The 26090-nt window shown below is 41.8% G+C and overlaps 1 protein-coding gene across 1 annotated transcript in view; it reads right to left on the reverse strand.

Moving 5' to 3' along the window:
* Nucleotides 1-3186: 3186 nt before the first annotated feature.
* The window catches only part of LOC142197840 (cytochrome P450 2J2-like), a 45679-nt gene continuing 22775 nt past the window's right edge, over nucleotides 3187-26090 (reverse strand). Inside the window, exons 4-9 of the mRNA XM_075268465.1 lie at nucleotides 24756-24916; nucleotides 21742-21915; nucleotides 19655-19796; nucleotides 11889-12076; nucleotides 8432-8573; nucleotides 3187-3365 (exon numbers count right to left, since the gene is read on the reverse strand). Of these exons, the coding sequence (XP_075124566.1) occupies nucleotides 3187-3365; nucleotides 8432-8573; nucleotides 11889-12076; nucleotides 19655-19796; nucleotides 21742-21915; nucleotides 24756-24916 (986 nt within the window). The remainder of the gene's footprint in view (nucleotides 3366-8431; nucleotides 8574-11888; nucleotides 12077-19654; nucleotides 19797-21741; nucleotides 21916-24755; nucleotides 24917-26090) is intronic.

Consider the following 26090-nt stretch of genomic DNA (forward strand, 5'->3'; position numbering starts at 1 on the left):
CTCTGCCACAAGCCTGAATGGATACTGGTGTCAGATAAAGGTGACAGATGACGCTGGGTTCACACCAGCGCCTGGACTCCATTATCAGGTTTCCGTCTTCTGCATGCAGAAAACGGAAACCTGTCATGCCGAGTCCGGCTGTGAGCGCCGGTGAGCGTTTTATGCTCTCCGCGGTGAAACTGTTTTTTTTAAAACTGGACACAGGGTACTGCATGTCTGACTCTGTGCTCGGTTAAAAAAAACTGTTTCACCGCGGAGAGCATAAAACGCTCACCGGCGCTCACGGCCGGACACTTTTCAGACCCCTTCAAATGAATGGGTTTGAAAGATGCCTGCAGGTTTCTGTCTCCTGCCCTGTTTTGTGCAGGAAACAGAAACCTGCAGAACGGAGTCCCGGGCGCAGATGTGAACAAGCCCTAAGTAGGCTTTTTATTTATTTTACACGTCCCCCGACCTCCACATGGATTGCTCCAAATCCTGGACAACAACTTTAACCTCCTAATAGTTTTGAACGTCTCCTGCTCAGGGTTTGAGCAAAGTATATTCATTTTACCCTGAGCTGAGATTTCTAAGTGAAACTGCAGAGTCAGCAGTCACTCAAAAATCTCCAGCTCTGGAGCCACATCTTTAAAATAAGATCAACTTTACACCTGTATTCCTAGTAGATCCCGAGATTTCACTGGTTGAAGTAGAGCTACATATAGTTGCATCTATCACTTTAATCAGTATGCAGGGGAACACATGCAGCCAACAGTGTGCAGGGGGAGGAGAATGATTTCCTATTCTTCTGCCCATGTGACTTTAGATGAAGCGGGTGCCATGGAATTTTGTTTATGATATCGTCCCCCCCTCATTCATTAATCAGAAGGCATACTTGCTATTTAATCCCTTAGATGCTGCAGTCAATGCTGACCATAGCACCTAAGTGGTTTTACAGAAAAAAGCTCTTGGAAGCTACACTGACATAAAATGTAAAAAAGTTCTGAAAGCTAGAATGTTAAGGGGTTAAGGATTATGCTATCATCTGTAACCAGTGACAGTATTTTATTTTTAAATTTTATATTAAGATAATGCAGAAAATAATAAAATATCTGATATTCTATTCATCATATACTCAATGCATTTTAGAAACAACGCTCAAGCTCAGTCATATTGGATGGAGAGTGTCTGTGAATAGCAATTTTCTTGTCTTGCCACAGATGCTCAATGGGGTTTAGGCCTAGACTTCCACATGTTTGCTGTGTCCCCTGTATGACTTATGGCAAATTGCACTTCTTATGTCTTTCTTTCAACCATGGTTTTCTTCTTGCCACTCTACCATAAAGAAAGATTTGTGGAGTGCACGACTTATAGTTGTCCTGTGGACAGATTCTCTGATTACAGATTATCAAAGTACAGGGGGCTGTATAATTTCACAAGTCACACTTTTCAGATTTTTATTTGATTAAAATTTTGAAAACCATGTATCATTTTGCTTTCCCTGTCGTCAAACAGCAGCACAAGTGGGGTATTCTGCCCCTGTGAGCTGGTAGGACAGATAGAATTTTTAATTCATTAACCAGCACAACCTGGCCCTATAAGAGGGCACAAGGACCTCCCACCTGCGTGTTTTTTTCTGTCCTGTGATGGTGGGACAGGTGGAGGAGGCCTGTGTGGTCTCCTGAATGGTTTGGAAGAAGGTGTTTGCAAACCTTCTCTTCCTTTCCCTTTTTCTTTCTTTCAGAGAAAGATTGAGGTTTATATTGCAGTCATATTTTCGGCTGCTGCAGTTTGATTCATTGCCAGCAGTAAGGTAAACTGAATCTTTTTTCAGCTTTTCCTTTTGTTTTAGTGCAGCTTGCACTAATATCTATTACTGTGGTTGTTCTGTCAACTCCTGTTATGTTGTGGGGTCGGCAGTTCCATTGGAGCACATCTGTGCGGCCGCCTCTTGGTCCTCTCCCCTCACCTTTGTAAGGCATTACCGCCTAAACTCACGGGCGTCTGTCGCGACGGCTTTGGGCAGTCAATCCTGACATCTATGGGCCGTGGAAACCCTCCCTGAGTGGGGGGATTACTTGCTAACTCCCCACTTGTGCTGCTGTTTGACGACAGGGAAGCTGAGATTATGAAAGATAATCTGTTTTCCCTTAGTCATAACAGCAGCACAAGGCTCCCTCCCTATTACTTTTGGTAAATTATTGTTATGTGTGTTGTATAGATTATGTACTCTTGTATTAACACGCAGGTGGGAGGCCCTTGTGCCCTCTTATAGGGCCAGGTTGTGCTGGTTAATGAATTAAAAATTCCATCTGTCCTATCAGCTCACAGGGGCAGAATACCCCACTTGTGCTGCTGTTATGACTAAGGGAAAACAGATTATCTTTCATAATCTCAGTTTGTGTTGGTCTATCACTTAACATCTCAATAAAATACATTTCAATTGTGACATGATGTGAAAAAGTTCAAGGGGTATGAATACTTTTGCAAGCCAATATAAGAGCCACTGTAAGTTAGCCACAGAGAAGTCAGAGAAAGCAAGGTTACAGAATAGGATATGTAAATCCAACAGCAATAATATTAAAACCAATAACAGTGGCTGAATTTTTGTGCAATTTATACATGTCAGGGTATGTTCACACAGTGGAATTTGCCGTGGTTTTAAAGACTTTTTCTCTCTCCGAGTCTAGGGCAGATTTAATCCGGAGTCCGCCTTCTATTGTTTTCAATGGGAGGCAGAGATTGCAGCAGGATGTGGAAAAAATAAGCGTTTTGGTCAATCTTAACGTGGATTTTGTGGCTGATTCAGCCGTGGACTCTACAGCTTAAGGGTCCATTTACATGGAGGAAAATGGTGAGGAATTTGGTGTGGAATTTCAGCGCTGAAAAAAAAGCCTCCCATTGACTTCAATGGGTTTCTTTTTCTAGGAGAAAAAAGAACCCATTGAAGTAAATGGGAGACTCTTTTTCAGCGCTAAAATTCCACACCAAATTCCTCACCATTTTCCTCCGTGTGAATGGACCCTTAGACTCACTACTGATTAGGGCCATTCACATGGGCCTAATCAGCAGTGGAAAGCCAAGACGGAATGGGGATGCCCTGCATCAGAATTCGGTCGTGGCCGACCACGCGCAAAAATGTCAGCAGCGGAAAAATGAAGAGGAATTCACAGTGTGAACATACCCCACTAAGTAAAAAATGCTTTTCTAACGCGGCAAAGCACAGATTTGATATGGATAAGGTAGAAATGTGGTTCCAAGAATTCCATCCATGTTAATTTCGGTCACTCCTTGGGGAAGATGAAAGCTAAAAGTCTTCAGGAGGCTGGTGAAGAATATGAAGAGTTCAGTCCTGGCCATTTGTTCTCCCATACAAATGCGATTACCTACCAAGAGATGTGATGAAAGGAAATATGCCATGAGAAAGGTTTATTCACTATTAATAGGATGGAGGATAAATATTTGATTGGTGGGGATATGACCAATGAGACAACCACTGATCATCAAAATGGGGATACTCCCCCCCCCCTCCCATTGTGCATTGAGCCTTACCACAGCCAAGCTGAGTGTAGCCGTATCACCTTGTGGATAGCATTATGTGAGATACTTTATTGGATATACCTGTTTTATCAGCTTACTCTTGCTATCCTGATCTATCTATCTGAGCAGCATTTATACCAATGTCATGCTTGATATGACTGCAGCAGTCTATATGTGATGTGTCATTTGTTGTCTCTTTGACTTATTCCATCTGCTATATATATATATATAATATATACTTATTTCTGGGGTTATTTGATTTAGATTTTGCCACTACTTTTTCCAATTTAGTTGTTAAATTCATGTGGCTATTTTGTATTTCTGTGAGGCTTTTTTTCCATTGTACTTGGTGGACAGCACTCGCATTTATTTCAATGTAAGCACTGCAGATAGTTGAGTTCTGACGTTTATGGGAGTGGGGATATGTCTGTCCACCAAGTTATCTGCCTACATTTAGCCTGGCCGTGGTCATATACAGCTGTTTGGGCACACTGTTGGGGATAGAAGGGAAGGAGCGCTAAATAAACGTTATAATCTGTCATAATTATGAGTTAGCCATTAAAAAAGGTATCATCCACTGAAGACTTTCAAGTTTTTTGTTTTTTTATATTTCCTACCCACTGGCTAACATGGTACAAAAACAACATTTTCCTTATATTGGTTTATGGAATGCAGTTTAGTTTATGGACATCAGGACACTTTTACAGAGCCACTAAATTGGCAGTAAACAAGTGATTTTGGAAATTACACCCCTTAAAGCATTTAACAAGTGGTGCAGCGAGTATTTTTAATTCTTCAGTGTTACATTAGTTTAGTTTCCATGTTATTCTGGGTACAACAGTGATATACACAGGGGCATAAATTGCAGATGTGAAATAGTGCTATGTGGCTTTTGGAGCGGAGATTAAGATGTTTGGACACCATGTCAAGATTGAGAGTCTGTAAGACAACAGTAAAGTGGAATTCCCTGGGGATTGATCCCATTTTGAAAACTGCACCCCTCAAAGAATTTATCAAGAGGTGTAGTGAGCAGGCTCAGACTGGCCCACATGTAATAGGAAATCCACATGTGGACCCCATGCTATCCGGTTTTGCGGGGCCAGGCTTCCATGGCTCCTATTCATTGGATGACATCCGTGTGCTGTCCATGTGCTGGATGTGCCGTTCAATCATTGACGTTGGCTAGCACACGGTCGTCTGTTTATTATACTAATATAATAATAGCAAAACTATATTTGAAGGGCTCACCTGAAGTGGCGAGGGGGGCTCTGGAGAGTTTATTATACTGTGTGGGGCTACTGTGGACCATTATACTGGGGGCCTGCTGGAGAGCATGTTATATTATGTGGTGCCACTGTGGAGCATATTGTATTGTGTGGAGCTTGTCAGGAGCATATTATAATCTGTGGGGTACTGTGGAGCATATACTGGGGAGAACTATGGGAAGCGTATTATAATGTGTGGGAAGCATTATACTGTGGTGGGGAGTAGGCTCTGGGGACCATATTATATTTGAAACAGAAAGCAAAAAAGTCTCCAGCCCAAAGGTATATAAATGCATGGAAATGAAGAGTCCTTGGATATTCAGTGCACGGATAAATTGACCTCCCAGTCAAGGCAAATGCATAAAAATGTGGAGAAAGGGATCCAGCACAAGATAGCTCAAAATGTGATTAAAACTTAGCTTCTAATAAAGATTCTGAAAATCCATAAAATAGCACCAGATTCAAAAAATGCAAAAAATAGTCCAAACATACAGAGACATAATGATAGGACGTACACAAGATGAGACACAAAAGGAAAAACACCTACACATTTCAAAGCTACTGCTTCTTACTCCTGATGAGTAAGACCATGAGTAAGAAGCAGTAGCTTTGAAACGCGTAGGTGTTTTTCCTTTTGTGTCTCATCTTGTGTAGTCCTATCATCATGTCTCCGTATGTTTGGACTATTTTTTGCATTTTTTGTATCTGGTGCTATTTTATGGATTTTCAGAATCTTTATTAAAAGTTAAGTTTTAATCACATTTTAAGCTATCTTGTGCTGGGTCCCTTTCTCCACATGTTTGAGCATATTATATTATATGGGGCCACTGTGCAGCATTATTCTGGAGGGCCTCTGGGGAGCCTATTATATTATGTGGGGCCACTGTGGAGCTTTATACTGGGGGGAGTGTGGGGAGCTTATTATACTGTGTGGAGCTTCTGGGGAGCATATTATACTCTGTGGAGCCACTGTGGAGCATTATACTGGGGGGACTATGGGGAGCATATTATACTGTGTGTGGGCCATGTGGAGCATTATACTGCAGTGGGGCCAGGATCTGGGGAGTACATTATACTGTGTGGAGCCTCTATGGGACATTATATTGGGGGTGTTTTGGGGAGCATTTTAAACTGTGTGGGGCTACTAAAGGGTATTATATTGAGTGGAGGCTCTTGGAAGCATATTATACTGTTTGGGACCACAAAGAGGTATTATACTGTGTGGGGGCTCAGGGGAGCATATAATACCATGTGGGGCCACAAAGGAGTATTATACTGTGTGGAGCATTATATACCATGTGGGGCCACTGTGGGGGGGCACTGGAGGGCAATTTATACTGCGGAGGGCAATGTGGAGTATTAAAAAGCATGCGGAGCAGTATATACCATGTGGATCATTATACTGGGGGTGGGGGGGGTGCATCAGAGCTCCCTCGCTATAATCATGCACATATGTGTATTGCTCCATGGCAGTGTCTTTTCCCATACAGTACTGTGCATGAACCATCCATGGAGCTGCTGGGGCTTGCACAGTACTAAAGGAGATGACTATACTGGGAACATACTCAGTAACACCGGATAGTCAGCACATATAGTATGTAAGATTTCAGTGAAGGAGTCGTGGTGTAGGCTATTAGCAGGAAGCTGTTGGGTGGGCCATAGGACCTTCAGTCCGCCATTGGGTCCCAGTGGTGGGCCTCTATAAACAATTTCACTGGTGAGCTGTATACATCCCAATCCGACACTGATAGTGAGCATTAGTTTCCCAGGCATGAAAGCACAGCAGATGGTGAAAAGTGAATATGTATCGCTACGTTCACACTAGCGTTCGGCAGTCCGTTCTAAGCTTTCAGTCTTCTGCATGCAGAAGACGGAAAGCTGTCAGACCGGGTCCGGCCGTGAGCGTTTTATGCTCTCCGCCGCGAAACCGATTTTTTATAATCGGACACAGAGTACTGCATGTCTGACTGTGTCCGGTTTAAAAATAATGGTTTCGCGGCGGAGAGCATAAAACGCTCACCGCCGCTCACGGCCGGACATCTTTCAAACCCATTCAAATGGGTCACCTCTAGTGTCTTTTCCCTTATAAGCTCTAAATTTGGGTCTACTCTGATGTACGCTCCTACAGCTTATATATTCTGTTCTTGCAGAAGCCAGTTTTGTTCTACTGATGTGGCCATTTTAGTTGGATTTTGTTTCATATGGTGCAAGCTATATTTTTTCATTTTTCTGGTGATGTAGCTATAAGAGTGCTTGTTTTTTGCGGGATGAGATGCATTTTGTAACTACACTATATCGAGGTGCCTATCACTTATTGATTCAGTTTTGGTTTTGGTAGATAAAAAAAGAAAAAAAGTACATTAATTCTAGCATCGCCTTTTACCTTTTAAACTTTTTATTCCACACAGCATATAGCATAAGTATCATGTTACCTTTATTCTATCAGTCAGTATGTTTATAACGATACCTAATTTATATTGTTTTTTATGCGTTACTAATTTGGCAGAACAAAAACCCATTTGGGGACGTAAATCAATTGTTTTTGCGTCAACATCTTCTGAGTGGCGTAACATTTTTATTGTTTACAGAGTTGATTGAGGGCTTATTTATAGTAGGGCGAATTGTCTATTTTATTGGCACTGTTTTGAGGTACATATGACTTTTTGATCACTTTGTATAGCATATTTTGTGATGCGGGATGGTGAAACAACATTACGCCAGTGTTTTTTTCCCTTTTTTTTTTTACAACTTTAAATAATGTTTCAGTTTTATAGTAAAGGTTGTTACAAAAGTGGCAATACCAAATATATATTGTTTTTATTCATTTTTTTTTTTTTTTAGGGAGGGGCATTTTGGGGTCATTATTCATTTATTAATTTTTTTAACACACTTAATTTTGTTTTTTGACACTTATGTTTTTTTTTTATATGTTTTGATGCTCCGTAAGGAATTTGAACCAGCAGCTGACTTCCTGTAATGTCAACAGGATCAACCAGGTAGGTGGGCTCATGCAGCCCGGGGTCACTGATTAGACCCCAGGCTGCCAAAATAGTTATCAGCATCCCCTGAACTTGCTGAGGGGGGCAGGGCAATGGGGAATATTATAACAGGTAACCCTTAGATGCTGTGGAGCTGAGCTGTCAGATAACACCCGCTCCAAAAGCACATACACGAAACGTAATAGTACATCCATGTGTCGGCCAGGACTTACTATTAAATCTTGTGTCTCTAATGGTTTAAAGAAGAGCGAAGGAAAGAAGCGTGTATTAGAGTAGTGTGGAATGTAGCAGTTTGGAGCAATGGAGCTGCCCTTGGTGCTCCTGATTGCTAATTTGCATATTCTGAAATAAATGTATATCTCTGTATCAGAAGCCTAAGTTTTCATGGTTAAATAAACATTGATATCAGGAGAGCCTGACCTATCCAACTTTCTATTCCTAATTTAATATGCTCAACCCTGGTGACAGACTCCCTTTAGGAGGGCTAGATAAGGTGAGTGCAATTTATTTAATCTCATACTAACCAACACTTATAAAATAGACAATTGAAGTACACATCAGTCCATCATGCACAGGAAAATTGTACCTTTCTTCTTGGTTTTGAAATTGTATCTCATAGACCTTTGTTTATAAGACAGTGAATGTTACCTGCAGAAAATGGTACGAATGCTTCATTGGCCTGGAAATTGCCTTCTTCATCTAAAAAGTTGGATGGATTGAATGTGTTGGGGAATTTCCACTGCTTGGGGTCCAAGTTTGCCGAAGCCAGGTTAGCTAAAATTATAGACCCCTGAGGGATTGAGAATCATCACAATGTTAGACACATACTGTACATGTAAATTTTAGCATTCAAGAGCATTTACACCTAAACCAAACAATCACTTGTAAAGACATTGTGTTTCCTGTCAGTCTAGAAAACTCTTTACTCACTTCTGCTGTATATACAGTATGCTTCTTTTATCTTGATTTTTCCAAATGCCAAATATTTTCTCCTATAGAGGTTATCACTAGAGATGAGCAAACAGTGAAATGTTCAAAGTTCGATTCGAGTAGCCGCTCAATACTCGACTGTTCAATTGAACATCGAACCCCATTATAGTCTATGGGGAATAATTACTCGTTTAGGGGGAAACCACTATTCGACTCAGGAGGGTCACCAAGTCCACTATGACACCCCAGGAAATGATGCCAACACCCTGGAATGCAACTGGGACAGCAGGGGAAGCATGTCTGGGGGCATCTAACATGCCCAAGTCACTGTATTACGTCGGGATCCCTGTCAGCTTTTCCCATAGGAATGCTTTGACCAGCATTGATTGGCCAATGCCATACAGAGTACAGCATTCGGCCAATCAACGCTGGTTCTGCCGGAGGCTCGTCTGTGAGGAGGCGGAGTCTAAGATCGGACCAGAATGGAGACTGCTGTGGACCGATCTTAGACTCCGCCTCCTCACAGACGAGCCTCTGGCAGAACCAGTGTTGATTGGCCGAATGCTGTACACTGGTCAATCAACGCTGGTCAATGCATTCCTATGCCAAGATGTAGCAGTGCTGGCCGTGCGTTCAGCTTGACTACTCCGTAGATGCAGCCGAGCTGAGCGCACGGCCAGCACTGCTACACCGGAAATGAAGCAGAGCTGGCCGTGCGCTCAGCTCAGCTACTCTGGAGATACAGCCAAGCTAAGCGCATGGCCAGCACTGCTACACTTGAGAACTGCTGCTACACCGGAGAACCGCTGAACCCTGCTGCACACTCAGCTCTGCTGCACCAGAGATGTAGCAGAGCTGAGTGTGCGCTGAACCCTGCTGCACACTCAGCTCTGCTGTATCAGAGATGTAGCAGAGCTGAGTGCATGCTGAACCCTGCTGCATCTCTGATGCAGCAGAGCTGAGTATGCAGCAGGGTTCAGCAGTTCTTCGGTGTAGCAGCGGTTCTCCATTGTAGCAGTGCTGGCCGTGCGCTCAGCTTGGCTGTATCTCCTGAGTAGCTGAGCTGAGCGCACGGCCAGCTCTGCTACATCTCCGGTGTAGCAGTGCTGGCCGTGCGCTCAGCTCGGCTGCATCTACGTAGTAGTCGAGCTGAACGCACGGCCAGCACTGCTACATCTCGGCATAGGAATGCATTGACCAGCGTTGATTGGCCGCATGCCATACAGAGTACAGCATTTGGCCAATCAACGCTGGTTCTACCGGAGGAGGCAGGGTCTAAGATCGGTCCACAGCAGTCTCCATTCTGGTCCGATCTTAGACTCCGCCTCCTCACAGACGAGCCTCCAGCAGAACCAGCGTTGATTGGCCGAATGCTGTACTCTGTATGGCATTTGGCCAATCAACACTGGTCAATGCATTCCTATGGGAAAAAGTCAGCTCGCGCATATCGCAAGCTGACAGGGATCCCAACCAGATAGAGCCCCAAAGAGCTGTGTGAGTAACATTCCCACCTAAATAAAGGTAATCCCTAGCTAACCCTGCCAGTATGCCAGTACATCTGTCCCTGTCTCACAGTCACATAGCTCACAGTCTCATATGAACCGGATATTAAATTCACTTTTCGTATAAATTTGAGCTCACCTGAATTAGCCAGCTAATTACTTTTTCCGATTTTTTTTCAATGCCTCCGTTGTCGTAGTTCCTGTCCCACTTCCCCTGCGCAGTTATTGGTGTAAAAAAAGCGCCAGGGAAGGTGGGAGGGGAATTGAATTTTTAGTGAGTTTGCCACCTGGTGTTCGACTGGAATCAAACATCTCGAACAGCCTGATATCTGATCGAACATGTACTCGGTCGAACGCTGTTCACTCATCTCTAGTTATCACCTTTCTTTCCTAGATTAAATGATACTATATAACAATGTGTATGTGCTATTCAAAAATCTAGGAAATTTGGGTAATGGTTTTAATGGGTGCTCAAATGGTACAACGACTCCTCAAAGCTCAATGGCCTAAGGACATAATATTTTGAGCCTGCAATGGTCTTTTTATTACCATTGTAACTTGAGACCAGGGCCGCACCTTTAACCACTTCAGTACCGGGCCAATTTGTGGTCCAGGACCAGACATATTTTAGGTTTATTTTGTATGTGCGGTTTTCAGGTCTGTAAAATTTTTCTCGTATGTCTCAGTCAACTAATTTTTGCGTCTTTTTTCAGGGACACATAGGGCTTTATTTTTATGTTATTTTTATTTTCAAATGTGTTTTAATTTTTTTTATATCCGGGAAAATGTAAACAAAATAGGAGGGAAATTGTGTCTGGTTTTCAATTTATTTATTTATTTATTTTATTTCATAACACAAAGTGCTACTGAAAAACTTTATAATATAGTTTTTCCTCTCCGTTACAGTAATTTTTATTTTGTATGGTGTCGTCGGGGGTAGGGCTATAACCTTTAATAACGACGTTTTATTAGCGTATTATTTATTTATTTTTTATTTTTTATTTATTTACATTTATTAAAAACCTTTTTATTATATTTTTATTTTATTTTTTTCCCAGATTGTGTCCCCATAAGGTGATAAGAGACCTTTGAGGACATCTGATCACTTATTTTTTGTACTTGAGGCTGATTTGACCTATTACTGGGGCTGCTACATTTAACCCCAGTTGCAGGAGAAATCCAGCCTCCTGCACGCTGTATATACAGCTCACTGAGCTGATCTGGGGTCCTGTAGGACCCAGCAGCTTTTGCAAGACTCTGCTCCCAGTGGATCACGTGTCCACCGGGTCAGAGGGCAGCTGAATTATGGCAGTGTCCATAGCCGTGTATACAGCGCTCATTGTCCTTTACTTCACTTTAACTGCGCCACTATGAACTCCTTTGAACACTAGGTCATGTTATTTTTCAAGTGCACTGTATGTAATTTTCAGGACCCTGTTAGCATCACTGGGAAATGATTTACAAATTGCAGCAGCTCTATGACTTTTTTTGTGTAAGGATTTGCTATATCTGTATCAGTTATCTCATGATATTCCATAAATCATCATTTTTATCATATTGTTAGTGACATTTTGGGGTCTGAGAAAACCAGTTACAGGGGTGATTTTTTTTAAAAGAAACTAGAAATTCTAGCTGTAATTATTTCATAATTATTACAATTTTCACTTAATTACCTTTTTAATTGAGTATTCATGCAGTTCAATATCTGTTGTACATAGCCTGGTCAGACCAGTAGGAACCACATTAGAGAATCTCTGCATTTCATGGATTACGGCATTGGTATACGGCATTTTCAAGCGGTCTTCATATTGAAGATTTTCAGTGCTTTCTACAAATTCATCAATTTCTTTCTGGGTTTTTACTATAATACATAATCAGAATATTTGACCTAGCAAAATAGAAAGATTATGAATGATAATCTGTTTTCCCTTAGCCCAAACAGCAGCACAACTGGGGTATTCCTGCCCCTATGAGCTGTTAGGACAGGTGGAATATTTAATTACCTAACAGCTTTGACCCCTATAAGAGGCAGGAAGACCTGCTCCTCCCTTGTGTTAGTATCAAGTATAGCATACAGAGAGCAGTTTACATATAATAATACACACCATAAAAATTTGTACAATCAGTACATCATAGGGAAGGAGCCTTGTGTTGCTGTTTGGGCTAAGGGAAAACAGATTATCATTCATAATCTTTCTTTCCCCCTATGCCCAACAGCAGCACAACTGGGGATTTAGCAAGTATCGCTTCCGTTAGGGTGGGTCATCCTGGCAGGCTGATGCCAATACGGAGTGCCCAAATGCTGTAGCATCTGTCGTATGCCAGTGTAGTCTGTAATGTTTGGCAAAAGTCAGCTGTGAGCTCCAAGAGGCTGCTGCACACATTTGCTCTAAGGAGAGGAACCGTGTCTCTGCCCATGATGTTGCCACTGCTCGGGTGGCATGGGCTCGTATAAACTCTGGAACGGGAAGATCTTGGGCCCATAGGGAACAGCTAATGGCTTCTCTGATCCATCTTGACAGGGTTGCCCTTGATGCTTTAGAGCCTCTATTGTGGCCAAACACATTGACTAGAAGATTCCCTGATCTTTGGAATGGTGCTGTACGGTCTAGGTAGATACGTAGTGCTCTTACCAGATCCAGTGAGTGTAACCTCTCCTCCTGCTCCGAAGCGGGAGAGGGAAAGAAGGCCAGCAAGGCAATTACCTGATTGGTATTCTGAAGCGTGGGTACCTTTGGCAAGAATCCTGGGACGAACCTCAGCTGCACCCTGTCTGGAAAGAAAGTTGTGAAGGGTTCGGAGGCCGCTAGGGCCTGTGGTTCGCCAACCCTCTTGGCGGAGGTTATTGCCAGCAAGAAGGTCACTTTAAATGACAGGTACTTCCAGTCCACTTCGGATAAGGGTTCGAAGGGGGGCGCACAGAGCCCTTGTAGAACCGCGGCCAGGCCCAACCTGGGGACAGGGGGCTGTACCTGGGGGCGGAGCCTGGCAGCCCCCCTAAGGAACTGCTTGACGAGAGGATCTTGTAATAACCGTGTCTCCAGGAGAGCAGATAGAGCTGACACTTGGACTTTGAGGGTGGCAGGTGCTAGTCCTCTCTCCAGGCCGTTCTGTAAGAACTCTAGGACTGCATCTCTGTCTGGATCGCGCTGGTTGCCTGTACACCAATCTCGGAATATCCAGGTGATCCTCTGGTAGCTCGGATTGGTTGCTTCTGCTCTTGAATGGGCTAAGGTACTTAGCACTCCCTGGCACAATCCTCTGTCTGCGCATATGGCACGGTTAACCTCCAGGCAGTGAGGTTGAATTTGTCTAGGTCCAGGCAAGGCAGATTGGAGGAGCGAGGGAGACCTGGTACCTCCTTGCTTGTTGATGTAGACTGCCGTCAGGTTGTCCAACCTTACCTTGACCACTTTCCCCTGCAGAACTGGTGCAAACGACAGAAGGGCTCGATGAACTGCGGTAAGCTCGCGCCAATTGGATGAGCGCGTCCTCTCCCGCTGGTTCCACGTACCTTGTACCGGGGTCTTCCACAGATGTGCTCCCCAGCCTGTGAGGGACGCATCTGTTGTCAACAGGGTCCAGACTTCTAAGTGCTAGAGGCTTGTCATTTTGGAGAAATATTTGTGGCTGTGAGCCTAGATGAAAAGTGATAAAACTTCCACAACAAACTCACCAAGTTCATTCCACTGTTCTGACCTATTGACCCAGATTTACATGGAGTCAAGAGATATATGGGTGCCAGTTGCCTTTTGTGGGACGTGGAGCTGCAAGATGAAGAATTTCTGGTTCATCACGTCCCAGATTCTGTACTGGCTGCTAATGCTGCTTCTTTTCTTCTTGTTACTTGTAGCTGTGGCACTGGTAGACGAGCTTGAGCATTGACTGAGTGAGGTGGACTCCATGTGACGCCATGACCCCGCTGCTAACGCTGCCCATTTCTAGATCGCATCTGATGAAGGTCTAATATGACCGAAACGTTATCCACTGAAATGATCTAGTTGTTCTTTATGCTTTACAAACCAATTTACCCAATTCATGGCTTATATGTACCAATAAATCTCACGTTTTCACATGCATATGGTGTGCAGCAGCATTAATCCACATTGAGTGAGGTGGACTGGGAATAAACAAAGGCCACCTACGCACACATGTAGCTGGCACTTGCAGTGGCTTTCCTAAAAGCTGCGTCAAGATGGATATACAGCAATGCCTGATAATATGACAATTTTGTTTCCCTTTCAGTGGCAGTGAAGAATTGCCCTATTTTGCCTTTACAGCGAGGGTATAAAAGCACAGTGATCCAGTAGTCAACTCTCTGATTGATGCTAATAATATGCTTGCCACTGTAAGCAAAGAAGAATATAGCTTTCCATACTTGCAAATGTGTGTACAGACCCCAGGGCCTGACATGGTTGGTCTTCGTGGGCAATGTGGTCATCGTCATCATCATCATCATCTTGAAAGAAATAAGAGTCACACTCCTTCCCTGGCTCTGGCATATCAAAGGACCCCTCTACATCCAAATGAGAGTCTTCCTCCTTCTCCTTTTCCAGTCTCTGAGTCCCAGTTCATCCACCATAATAACCTCGACCCAGATCTTTATATTCTTCCAGTTCCCCTTGCATCAACCCAGTACAATGATGGTGACCAAGAGGTGGAAGCTGTTCTTCCTCTTCCATCTCTCATTGTATGAATGAAAGTATTTTCTGTAAGATATATAATGAAGGGATAACATCAATAATCCTGAAGTTATCCCTGCTGACAAACTTGGAGGCCTCTTTAAAGGGCTTGAGAAGGCCACACACTTCCCTCATGAGCTTCCCATGACAAATCTTAAAATAACACAGTGTTTCTGTTGTCTGCTGAATGCAATAATCTTTCACACACAATCTGTGTGGTCTGCTGCTCACAAAGACTCTCCAACGTGTGCAACAAGAGTTGTAATGTAGCAGATTAGGAGCATATCAACCAGGGATAGGAATAAGCTCGACAAGCTGATTAGAAGATCAAGCTCTGTCCTGGGGATCCCCCTGGACCCAGTGCAAGTGGCAGATGACAGAAGGATACTGTCCATAGTGAGTTCCATGCATGAGACGGCAATAGCACTGGGCAGTACTATCAGTGACCAATCGCTTCACAATAATTGTGAGAAGTCTTTCCTCCCTGCTATGGTTAGGCTGTACAACCAACAACGAGCTAAGCGGAGATCATTCCATACAGAGAACTGAAAGATCCTTAAATTGTGATATCCCTTCTACTACTACTTTTTTTTTTTTTTTTAACCTTTTCTTATCTGTACCTACCATCTCTGCAATGCCTCTACCCTGAAGCATTTGCATTTGTATATTGTACTACCAGAAGGACCTGACTTCACACAGGTATATTTATTTTTTGTTTGTGTAGTGGCCCTAAAAGAATCACGCAGTTTTGCACTGGTCTATTTTGTATGTCTTGTGTGTATGTGTCTATAAGCATCATGTGATCATGAGTATCTCAGTTTGGATATCAGTGAAAAATCTGCCATTGTTATGGAAACCTGGCCTAAAGCTGTGTGAATGTGACCTTGTGTAACAGTGTGATCTACAGTGACCTGCTCCTTTAAAGCTGACCTACAGCAGTGCAAAAAAATGGCTAGGTTGTTATGGAAACCTGGAGTAAAGCTCTAATGTGTGATGGTGTGTGCTGAGTTGTGTATCTAATTCTCTGGTGTGTGATGGTGTGTGCTGAGCTGTGTATCTAATCCCCTGAAGTGTGATATTTTGTGCTGAGCTGTGTATCTAATTCCTAGATTTGGGATGGTGTGTGCTGAGCTGTTTATCTAATCCTCTGATATGTCACACTGTGTGCTGAGCTGTGTAGCTTATCCTCTGATGTGTGCTGAGCTGTGTATGTAATCCTCTGATGTGTGATAGTGTGTGCTGAGCTCTGTATCTACCCCTCTAATTTGTGATGGTGTTTGCTGAGCTGTGTATCTAATCCTCTACTGTGTGATGGTGTGTGCTGAGCTGTGTACCTAATTCCCAGATTTGGGATGGTGTGTGCTGAGCTGTTTATCTAATCCTCTGATATGTCACACTGTGTGCTGAGCTATGTAGCTAATCCTCTGATGTGTGCTGAGCTGTGTATGTAATCCTCTGATGTGTGATAGTGTGTGCTGAGCTCTGTATCTAACCCTCTAATTTGTGATGGTGTTTGCTGAGCTGTGTATCTAATGCTCTACTGTGTGATGGTGTGTGCTGAGCTGTGTATCTAATTCCCAGATTTGGGATGGTGTGTGCTGAGCTGTTTATCTAATCCTCTGATATGTCACACTGTGTGCTGAGCTGTGTAGCTAATCCTCTGATGTGTGCTGAGCTGTGTATGTAATCCTCTGATGTGTGATAGTGTGTGCTGAGCTCTGTATCTAACCCTCTAATTTGTGATGGTGTGTCCTGAGCTGTGTATCTAATTTTGTGATGTGTATATCTCAGTTTGGATATCAGTGTTGGATATCAGTTATGGAAACCTGGAGAAAAGCTGTGGGCATGTGGAGTGCCTGTGTGTATGGCAGTTGGAATATGAGTAAAAGACTTGCAGGTTTGTATTGGCTAATGCAGGTCATTGTTTTGGGAATACTGTATCTCAGGAACAGTACGTCCTAGAGAGCTGAGATCCAGTCTATAACCTTCCCGGACACTTGGTGAGGATCAGTCCAGTCGTTTGATTGTGCATATAGAACAGACAGATAGACAGCAACTCCTTTTTATATGTGTAGGAGACTAGCCTCTGCCCGCAACTTTGTCTGCGTGTCGTTGGCATTGTTGATCCACCTATATTCAGCAAATTGCTGTCGTCGATAGTTCACCTGCTCCAGTGTTTCGCCAGCTCTCAAGCTGTCTTGTTACTGAATTTGTTCCTCACGCCATGCATGTGATTGTTCTGGTATCTCAGCAGCTCACTGGGACACCATATAATGAGCATGTTGTTGGCGTTGATGATCAGCCTGCTCAAGGCGTTTCATCAGCCGTCAAGCTGGCCTTCTGCTGAACTCATTCTTCGCTATGTGCCCGTGATTGTTCCGGCATCTCAGCAGCTCTCTGGGACGTCATATAATGAGCGTGTTTTTGTCGTTGATGATCCGCATGTTGCGGCGTTTCTGCAACTGTCAAGCTGGCCTGCCGCTGAACTCGTTCCTTGCACTGTGCTCGTGATTGTTCCGGCATCTCAGCAGCTCGCTGGAACACCATATAAAGAGCTTGTGGTTGGCGTTGATGACCCACCTGCTCCCGCGTTTTGGCATCTGTTAAGCTGGCCTGCCACTCATCTCATTCCTCGCGCTGTGCCCGTGATCGCTCCGGCATCTTAGCAGCTTGCTGGGAAGCCATATAATGAGTGTATTGTTGGCGCTGATGATACCCGTTAGCTCTACTTGAGGAGAACTCTGTGACTTCTGGCTTCCTTCATAGCTCTCGTTGTTTTAGAATTTTGCAACAAATTAGATTTTCTTTTTCTCAGCATGTTTAAAAGTAGCAAACTGCCAATTTGGATTAAAGGTGCTTTCCCATCCAGTGTGTAAGCACTCCCTGGAGCTGATCAGATAATATGCAAATGTTTGTACAGAATCCCTGAGGGTTAGTGTGTGTTTATACAGAGAGATAACAGACCTGGGACCTGAGATAAGCTGCTAAACCTTCCCGGACACTTGGTGAGGATCGGTCCAGTCATTTGGGTGTGCATAAAGAACAGACAGATAGACAGAAACTCCTTTTTATATGTATAGGAGACTAGCCTCTGCCTGCAACTTTGTCTCCATGTTGTTGTCATTGATGATCCACCTATATTCAGCAAATTACTGCCGTCAATTGTTTGCCTGCTCCAGTGTATCGCCATCTCTCAAGCTGTCCTGCTGCTGAATTTGTTCCTCATGCTGTGCCTGTGATTGTTCTGGCATCTCAACAGTTCTTTGCCAGCACGACAGTCAGCTCAGCTAATTGCAGTTTGCTGATAAAGCAGAGTCTGCTATGTCTCTATGTAAGCACACAGATAACACTGAGTCCATTCTCTACAAGCATGTGCATAGTATTTGATTTAGATAAGTATTGTGTTTCCATTCAGCAAGCTGGTGTATGTGTGTGTGTGTGTGGGGAAAGTAAGAAGAGGAGGAAGCAGGCTAACTTCTGAAACAGTGAGATGGGAAAATCCCATTAACAAACAGAGATTTTTCAGACTACCACAGGCTGTCAGTTTTTTTCCTGTTACAGTGGTACTTTGTATTGGTTAATAAAAAAAAAAATTATTTTAGTGTTCGCTCATCTCTACTAAGGAACCTATATAAGGCTGCGGCCCAATGTTGCAGAAATGCAGCTTTTTTGTTGCGTTTTTTTGAGTCAAAGCCAGAATGGCTACAACAGAAATGGGAAATATAGAGGAAGTTCTTATACTTCTACCATCTACTCAATCCACTCCTGGCTTTGGCTCAAAAAACCGCAACAAAATCTGCAACAGAAAAACTTGCATTTCCGCAATGTGGGGTCTTAGCCTAAAGACCTATACTCTGCAGTGATAAATATTAGAAGAAATGAATTGTTCACATTCACCACTGCAGAGAGAGTCTAAGGATAATTTCACATGCAAAATCCATTGCTGAAATCTTCCTATAGTCTATATAAAGATGCCCTACTCTCATTCAATTCAATGGAATATTTGAAAAAATTCAGACTTTTCATCTTTCTGCTTTCTATTAAAATGAATTCAAGGCAGATTTTTCCATAATGCGAACTCTCCCTAAGGGCCCCTTCACACGGCGTAAGCGCGTCGCTCATTTAGACACGCATACACGTGTACGAGTGCGGCGCTTCAAAATAGAGCCCATTGATTTAAATGGGAGGTGCGCGTATATGCCGATATACGCGTGCTAAATGAGTCTAAATGTCTAAATGAGTGGCACGCTTACACCGTGTGAAGGGGCCCTAAGAGTTCTATACCACAACCAGATAATTTGCCTGTAACAGGCACCTATCAACAATATAGGAAGTTGAATGGCACTTATTTCACTTGTAAGTTATTGGGTGGGATTTAAATGACAATAATGATTTGTTCTAAACCCCTCCACTCATAGACATAGTTTACTGGTATCACATCATGTGTCTACATAGTGAGATATCATTTTTATATCTAGTATAGCCAAGGCAACAATCAGAAACAGATATAAATGTTCTTTGATCATTGGTTAATGTAAAAGGCATCTAAGGACTTGTAGAAAATGGAAGACAAACATGTTATCTTTTGAGCTGTTCTTTGAATTATGTAAATAGGAGGCTTGGGTATTTTGACTATTCAGAAGTGTCAACGTGTTAGTAGACTCACTGCAACCTCTTTATTTCATCAACTATCTACCATGTAATTTATCACACACATTAATATGTAAACTGCAAGAAAAATGTATGAAAAAAGGCACCTTGTATATCTTGGTAGAATGCCATGTACAACAAGCCCCACCGTATTGTGGATGTCACAGTTTCAAAACCAGCCAGCACAAAATCCACCAATATCTGAATTAGATTGTCCTCATCAATTGTGGAAGAAGGATCATCCCGAGCCTATGAGACAGGACAAGGATCACACACAACAGACTTTTACAAATCCTGATACAACTGAATCGATGGTTTTTGATTTGACACATCTGTCAGTGCTGTGCTAGTGGTAATCTTATAAATGTATTGTATATATTTATCAGATAGAAGATATTTCATATAGAAATGCAGGATTTTAGTTCTGTGCTCCTAAACAATTATTCATACTGGGTAAACTAAAGTTAGTCATATATTAGGATAAAGGTCGTTTAATGACTGCTTTGTATTGGCAAAGGAGGGGGGAGTCTGTGGTACAGTGAATATACTATAAATGCTTGAAAAAGAAATATCCCTTTAATGTTGCTGGGTTTTTACAAAATTCTAATTTGCAGAGGAGAAGCAAGACTCTAGCGTGTTAGATTTTATCAAGTCAGGGTCTTAGTTCTGGCAGAAGATGGAGCACTGCCGGAATTATCTGGTTATAGCTTTTCTCCATCTCCCCAATAATAAAACCTGCTGATAAAAGTATTATAGTACTGGTCGACCTTCTAATAATAATCAGCATTGTACATTTTAATGCGCTTACAGTCTATAAGGAGATAAAGGCAATACTCTTTCAAAAGTGTTAGTCTTCTACAATAGTCTAGCTGTCTTTTACAAAAACAATATAGTTGTTATACAGTTGTTAGGGAACCCTGGGACGGGACACAAGAGACAGTGAGCCCTAAGCTGAAGCCCCCAACTGTCCCTTCTTATTGCCAGGCCCTATCCTACGTAATAGGCGGCAACCACGAAGACAGTCCCTTCCTGGATATCTGAGACACAAAACGCAGACAAGACGGACAACAACAAAGAGAGGTCAGCTAGCCAAGGGTCAGTAACAGTCGAGCGATGCAGTGCCAAATCAGAGTCCAAAGAATAGTCAGTGAGGAAAGCCAAAGGTCAAGGATAAGAATGCAAGAAAAAATATGGACAGTCAGGAGCAAGTATGCACACGGCAATAGTAAGCAGTGGTGTGACTGAGAGCCAAGGCTAAATAGGGAGGAAGAATCCGCCCATGGAGTTGACATGAAGGTGGCTGTCAATCACAGGGCAAGGCCAGATTAACCATTAGAGGAGCAGAGAAAACAAGGTGAAGGAGACGGGTGTGGTGGAAAATCAATTACCAAGGTGAAAGAATAGGACAGTGTTCAGACAGTGCAGGAAGAAACCAACGGAATAAATCACAACCGAACACATCTCCTGCGCCGCAGCATGCGGCCGGATGATGACGCCAAAGCCCAGATGGGCAAGGATGTTACAATAGTACACATAAAGCTGCTTGAACCAGTCACTAGCCAATATCTGTATATGCACAGATATGAAATGTTTTTGAGTGCATGGAGTGTGTTGGAACAACGTAGTAGTAATAGTACATGGAGGCTAGTTGAAGAACTATTAGATAAGGAATAAGCGTGTGTAAAATTTGAAAACTGGTTGAAAATATGGTCATTGTAAATTAACAATGGAGGGTGTTAGTCTTCTATAATTGGTGGAATGGAGAGCATGGACAGGTTGGTAGACAGAGATGAGGGTAGATATATAGGGTGGTGAAGCACTGTGAAAAGCTTTATGGATGACAGCGATAAGCATAAATTGTATTATAAGGCAGATGACCAACCAGTGCAGTGACTAGCACAGACTGGAGGTGTCTGTGTAGCATCTGGACATAAAGATTAGCCTTTCTGCTGCATTCAGGACCTGAAGATATTATTTAGATGTAGATGACATCATAAGTACACAAGTGATTCAATATGGAAGTGAGATACAGATCTTGGTCAAATAGGTTAGTAGGTAGATTAGTAGATGATGGAAGCACAAGAAGTCCAGCTTTCAAAGACTCAGTTTCAAATACAGAACATGATATCAGAGACAGCAGACAGGCTAAACTAACTAGTGTCCAGTAATATTGTTTGCAGTTTCTACTACTTACTTTTGAGATCTGTTGGAGATAATAATCCACAAAATCTTGAGGTTCATCTGAAGGGTTCTGTTGATGTTGTCTTATTTCTTGCAACAAATATTTTTTTAAAAATTGAAGGTGTTTGAATGCGGTCTGATGAGGACCTGGAAGATGATGCATAATCCTGGGAAATGCATCATAAAGCTGAATGGCAACAAAAAAAATAATAAATTAATGCCATTAATAAATCTCTGGCATTCTCAATGATATGAAAGGAGAAGTGCACATTCTGCACAATCGATGCACCATTCAGTGGGGTTCTGAGCAGTCAGACCTGCAATGATCTGCAACCCCTTTAACTAATAATAAATGACTTATCTAACAATTAATTATCAAAGGGAATGTCACTCAGTTTTGATTAGGTCACAGAAGAGCAGCAGCATAAAACTTAACTTTTAATAAAACTGTTATTAAAAAACTGTGTCAATTAATTCAAATGAAAACGTGATATACTATAAGGTGCTAGCTAAAATTAGATCCCACATTCTTATATAGAATTAGTCCTGTTGAAGTTAGTACATGCTGCCAGTGTTTTATCGTGTAAAACTTCACAGTGCGTCACTATAGGGGTAGCATTCCCTTCTAGTCTAGAGCAAATTATGTATGAACTTCTAGCCTGAAGGCGGCTTCCAATGAAGTACCGTAGTCCACCACCAGGACCACGGGAACTGCAGTTTCAACCACACATTTATCATCTTAGGTCCTACTTATTTTTCTTATCACCTCCTGAGGAACCCCAAGAGTGGGGGGAAACGCGTAGAGGATTTACATTAAAGGGGCTCTCTCATTGGGAAAAGTCATTTTTAGATAAGCACATCCTTGCATAACCTTTAGAAAGGCTATTTCACACGTACCTTTTGTAAGTAAATCGCCTCAGTAGTCTTTGAATTAGTCCGTTTTTATTCATATTCTAATTAGCCCCCAGAGTGCACCGGAAGTCTCGCTGTGCACTCCTCTATACTATTCTCTATGTGTATGTACAGGCTGCTGTGCTGATGACTCATCTCCCTGCTAGCATACACAGTGAATAGCAGACACAGAAGTCTCATCAAGTACTGTCTGCTGTGTGCAAAGCACAGGCTGCTCCTGATGCCTCATCTCTCTGCTCTCACACACCACACACAGCACATAGTGCTCACTGAGAACTTCCTGTACTCACTGGAGGCTAATTAGCATATAAATAGAAACAGACTTATTCAAAGACTACTGAGGCAATTTACATACTAAAGGTATGTGTGAAATAGCTTTTCTAAAGGCTACTCAAGGATGTGCTTATCTAAAAATAACTTTTCCCAATGATAGAGCTCCTTTAAGCAGCTAGGGTAGCATTGGTTCCTTTTGAACCCTGATATTGATAGGAGGAAGAGTAGTGATTGTGTAGCCACTGGAGGAAGAGTACTCTGCTAGTATTATTATTGTGGTGTGGATATTTGAAACACCCATGCATTACCTCTTCAGGCTAGAATTTTATTCATAATTTGCTTTAGATTGGAAGGGCGTGCTACCCCTACAGTGAAGCGCGGTGCGTGTGCTTTTACACACTAAAACACTGGTAGCGTATACAAACTTCAACAGAACTAATTCTACATAAGAGGGTACGGAAATCAGTGGAGTAGTAAAAGTGGTTCCACAGAATCCAAGTCTGCTGGTGCAGCCCTTCACCAGGGCAAAGTGCAGCCACCAAATCCTCCATCATGCGTAAATGGAGAAACTCCTTCAGCCAAGAAAGGACCGTGCTAGTAGCATTCTAGTATGCTAGTAGCATTCGCATATCCATTGTTACTGATATTTACTATTCCTTTTTTGCAACTAGACTAATGTTTTGACTCTGTGGCATCAGAGTATGTTCTTATCCCTTCCCCCCTCCTTCCCCCCCACTGCACCCATTATACCTGTTCATCTTGTTCCTCCCCCCCTTTCCCCTATATCCCCTTTGTAATAAATTTGAAAAACTTCAATAAACTTTAATGTAAAAAAAAAAGTGCCCAATGCATTGTTTATATCACAGATTTGCATTATCGGAATGCTGCATGACTAATTCCATTGCCATGTGGTTAAATGCAACAAAGCACTAAAATAAAGAGTTCCAGTGCTTGTGCATTAATTACAATTAAAATGCTGTGTGCATATATACCAAAAAGTAACCAGTTTATGTGATCCACTAGTCATCATAATCATGTATTACATTGAGGTAGTCTAACACAAGTCAGATTTGCAATATACTACATATACCAAATGGAGATATACATACATCAAAGTTGTGATATAAAATAGCTACCAGATACACTCTACGACGTCTATCTTGAGCCCCTATGTGCGTGTAGCCCCTTTTGCTTTGTCAGGGGGCTACTTGACCTACTAGCTACTTTACCTTTAACTAATAAGACTGCCAGACATTTTCTGAAAAAAATCCATCATGCAGTGACTACACAATACCATGATACAGGGACTAAATAATATCATAGACAGACTGAATAATTCCATTATGCATGGATTACATAGAGAGGCTGAATAATATCATCATAAAGTGACCGAATAATACCTTCATACAGTGACTAAATAATACTACCATACAGTTAACGAATATTACCATCATACAGTGACTGAATAAAACCATCAGACAGTAATTGAATAGTGCCAACATACAACCTGACCTATTCATTGTTTTATTTAGTAGATTTGATTTTTCTGTGGACTTTTATCTTTGTTCTATTGTTATTATTTTCATTGTACCCTATGTCTTCAATGTTGTCAATTATATACTGTACAAACAGCTGTTAGTGTTCAGCTATAAACATGAAACATAATAGTCTTCACAGACTAGACTTCACAGATTGAGAATATAAAATAAGAACTTCTAATGTATGTAAATAAAGTGACTCCTCTGACCGTGTCCATTTACAGCAATTAGAAATAGCAGCAGAAAACAAACTGCTATGTTCCTGTATTTCAAAAATACATGATCTAATACAGATCACACTTACCTGGCCCCAGGTGGTACCAAAAAATGCACCAACCACATTGGATGAATCTATGATACGATGGAAGAGTTCATCTTTGTACGAGAATTTATGGCCAAAGCTTATAGCGGTCACCACATTACTGACAGCATTAGTTACACAGTCTTTAGGGTCAAAGGCACTTCCTGAAGGGACAATTAAAATAAATACATTAAAAACAAAGATAATTGATAAAAATGTGTATTTGCATAGATTTTGGCTTTGAGGGTCATTAAATAAAAAAAAAAAAACACAGTACATAGTTGTTCACAGTTTTGAGATGGACAAATCAAACCTAAATTGCAACATTAAAAAAGCATCCAACCCCCCCATACCTATATATTTTCTTAAAGTAGACACCTGCAGCATGAATGCCACTTAGTACTGTATACGAACAGGCACCTTCATGCAATTTTGATTTCAAGTGAATGTTTCATGAAAAAATGCAAATAAATGAATATTAGTTGCTAAAAGTGGAAACCAAACAAAAAAAAAATAAATGCACCAAACCTCCTAAAAATAAGAGTTCAACATGTGCAGAATTCATTCATATCACTATGGCCTAATGGCCTACACCCGCATGCACGTGTCTTCAGAAAATCACCAGAACTGGAAGGAACAGAAATCTGCTTTGAAGCTGGAAATGTTAAAAAAGTATCATCCTATAAAATGTAGGGATTACACACCATGAAAAGTAAGTGAACCCCTAAACCCTATATATTTTTTGAAAGTAGACAACCTTAAGATTACAAATGTCTTAATGGGTCATCAATAGCCACATCCACCTTCATGCAACTTTGTGACAAACACAAATAATTTTTTGAAAAAATGCAACTCATGTTCAATCTCAGATTCATATACAAATACATCTAAAATAATAGCTTAAGGTGTATACAATGTGTATATATTCTATATGTACCGCAAACATCAACTACAACAAGAGCTCAGACTCCCAAAAACACTGATACAGAAGACAAGCAGGATTTTGCTGTTATTCACTAATATGTTAAAAAGCTATACTGCACCTAGAAAACTGTGACTGTGATACCAAAATCTAACTTTTTCAGATTACACAGCATACTGTATATAAAAACACAATTTAATAGTTCACCTTCATGCAACGTTGCAGCAAACAGAGATTGCAAGCAAAAATTGCACAAAAATTCAAATTTGCCACTAAAGTGCGGCTCAAGCAATCCCTTTCTGCAAACAAAATGTACTTTCTAAAAAACTACAATAGGTGAGGAGTTCATAGACACCACACATGTATATATTTCCAGGTGCGAGTGTTAAAGAAACGCCAAAATCGCATAAATGCGC

Source organism: Leptodactylus fuscus, chromosome 3, assembly GCF_031893055.1.
Source record: "Leptodactylus fuscus isolate aLepFus1 chromosome 3, aLepFus1.hap2, whole genome shotgun sequence".
In the NCBI taxonomy this organism is placed as follows: Eukaryota; Metazoa; Chordata; class Amphibia; order Anura; family Leptodactylidae; genus Leptodactylus; species Leptodactylus fuscus.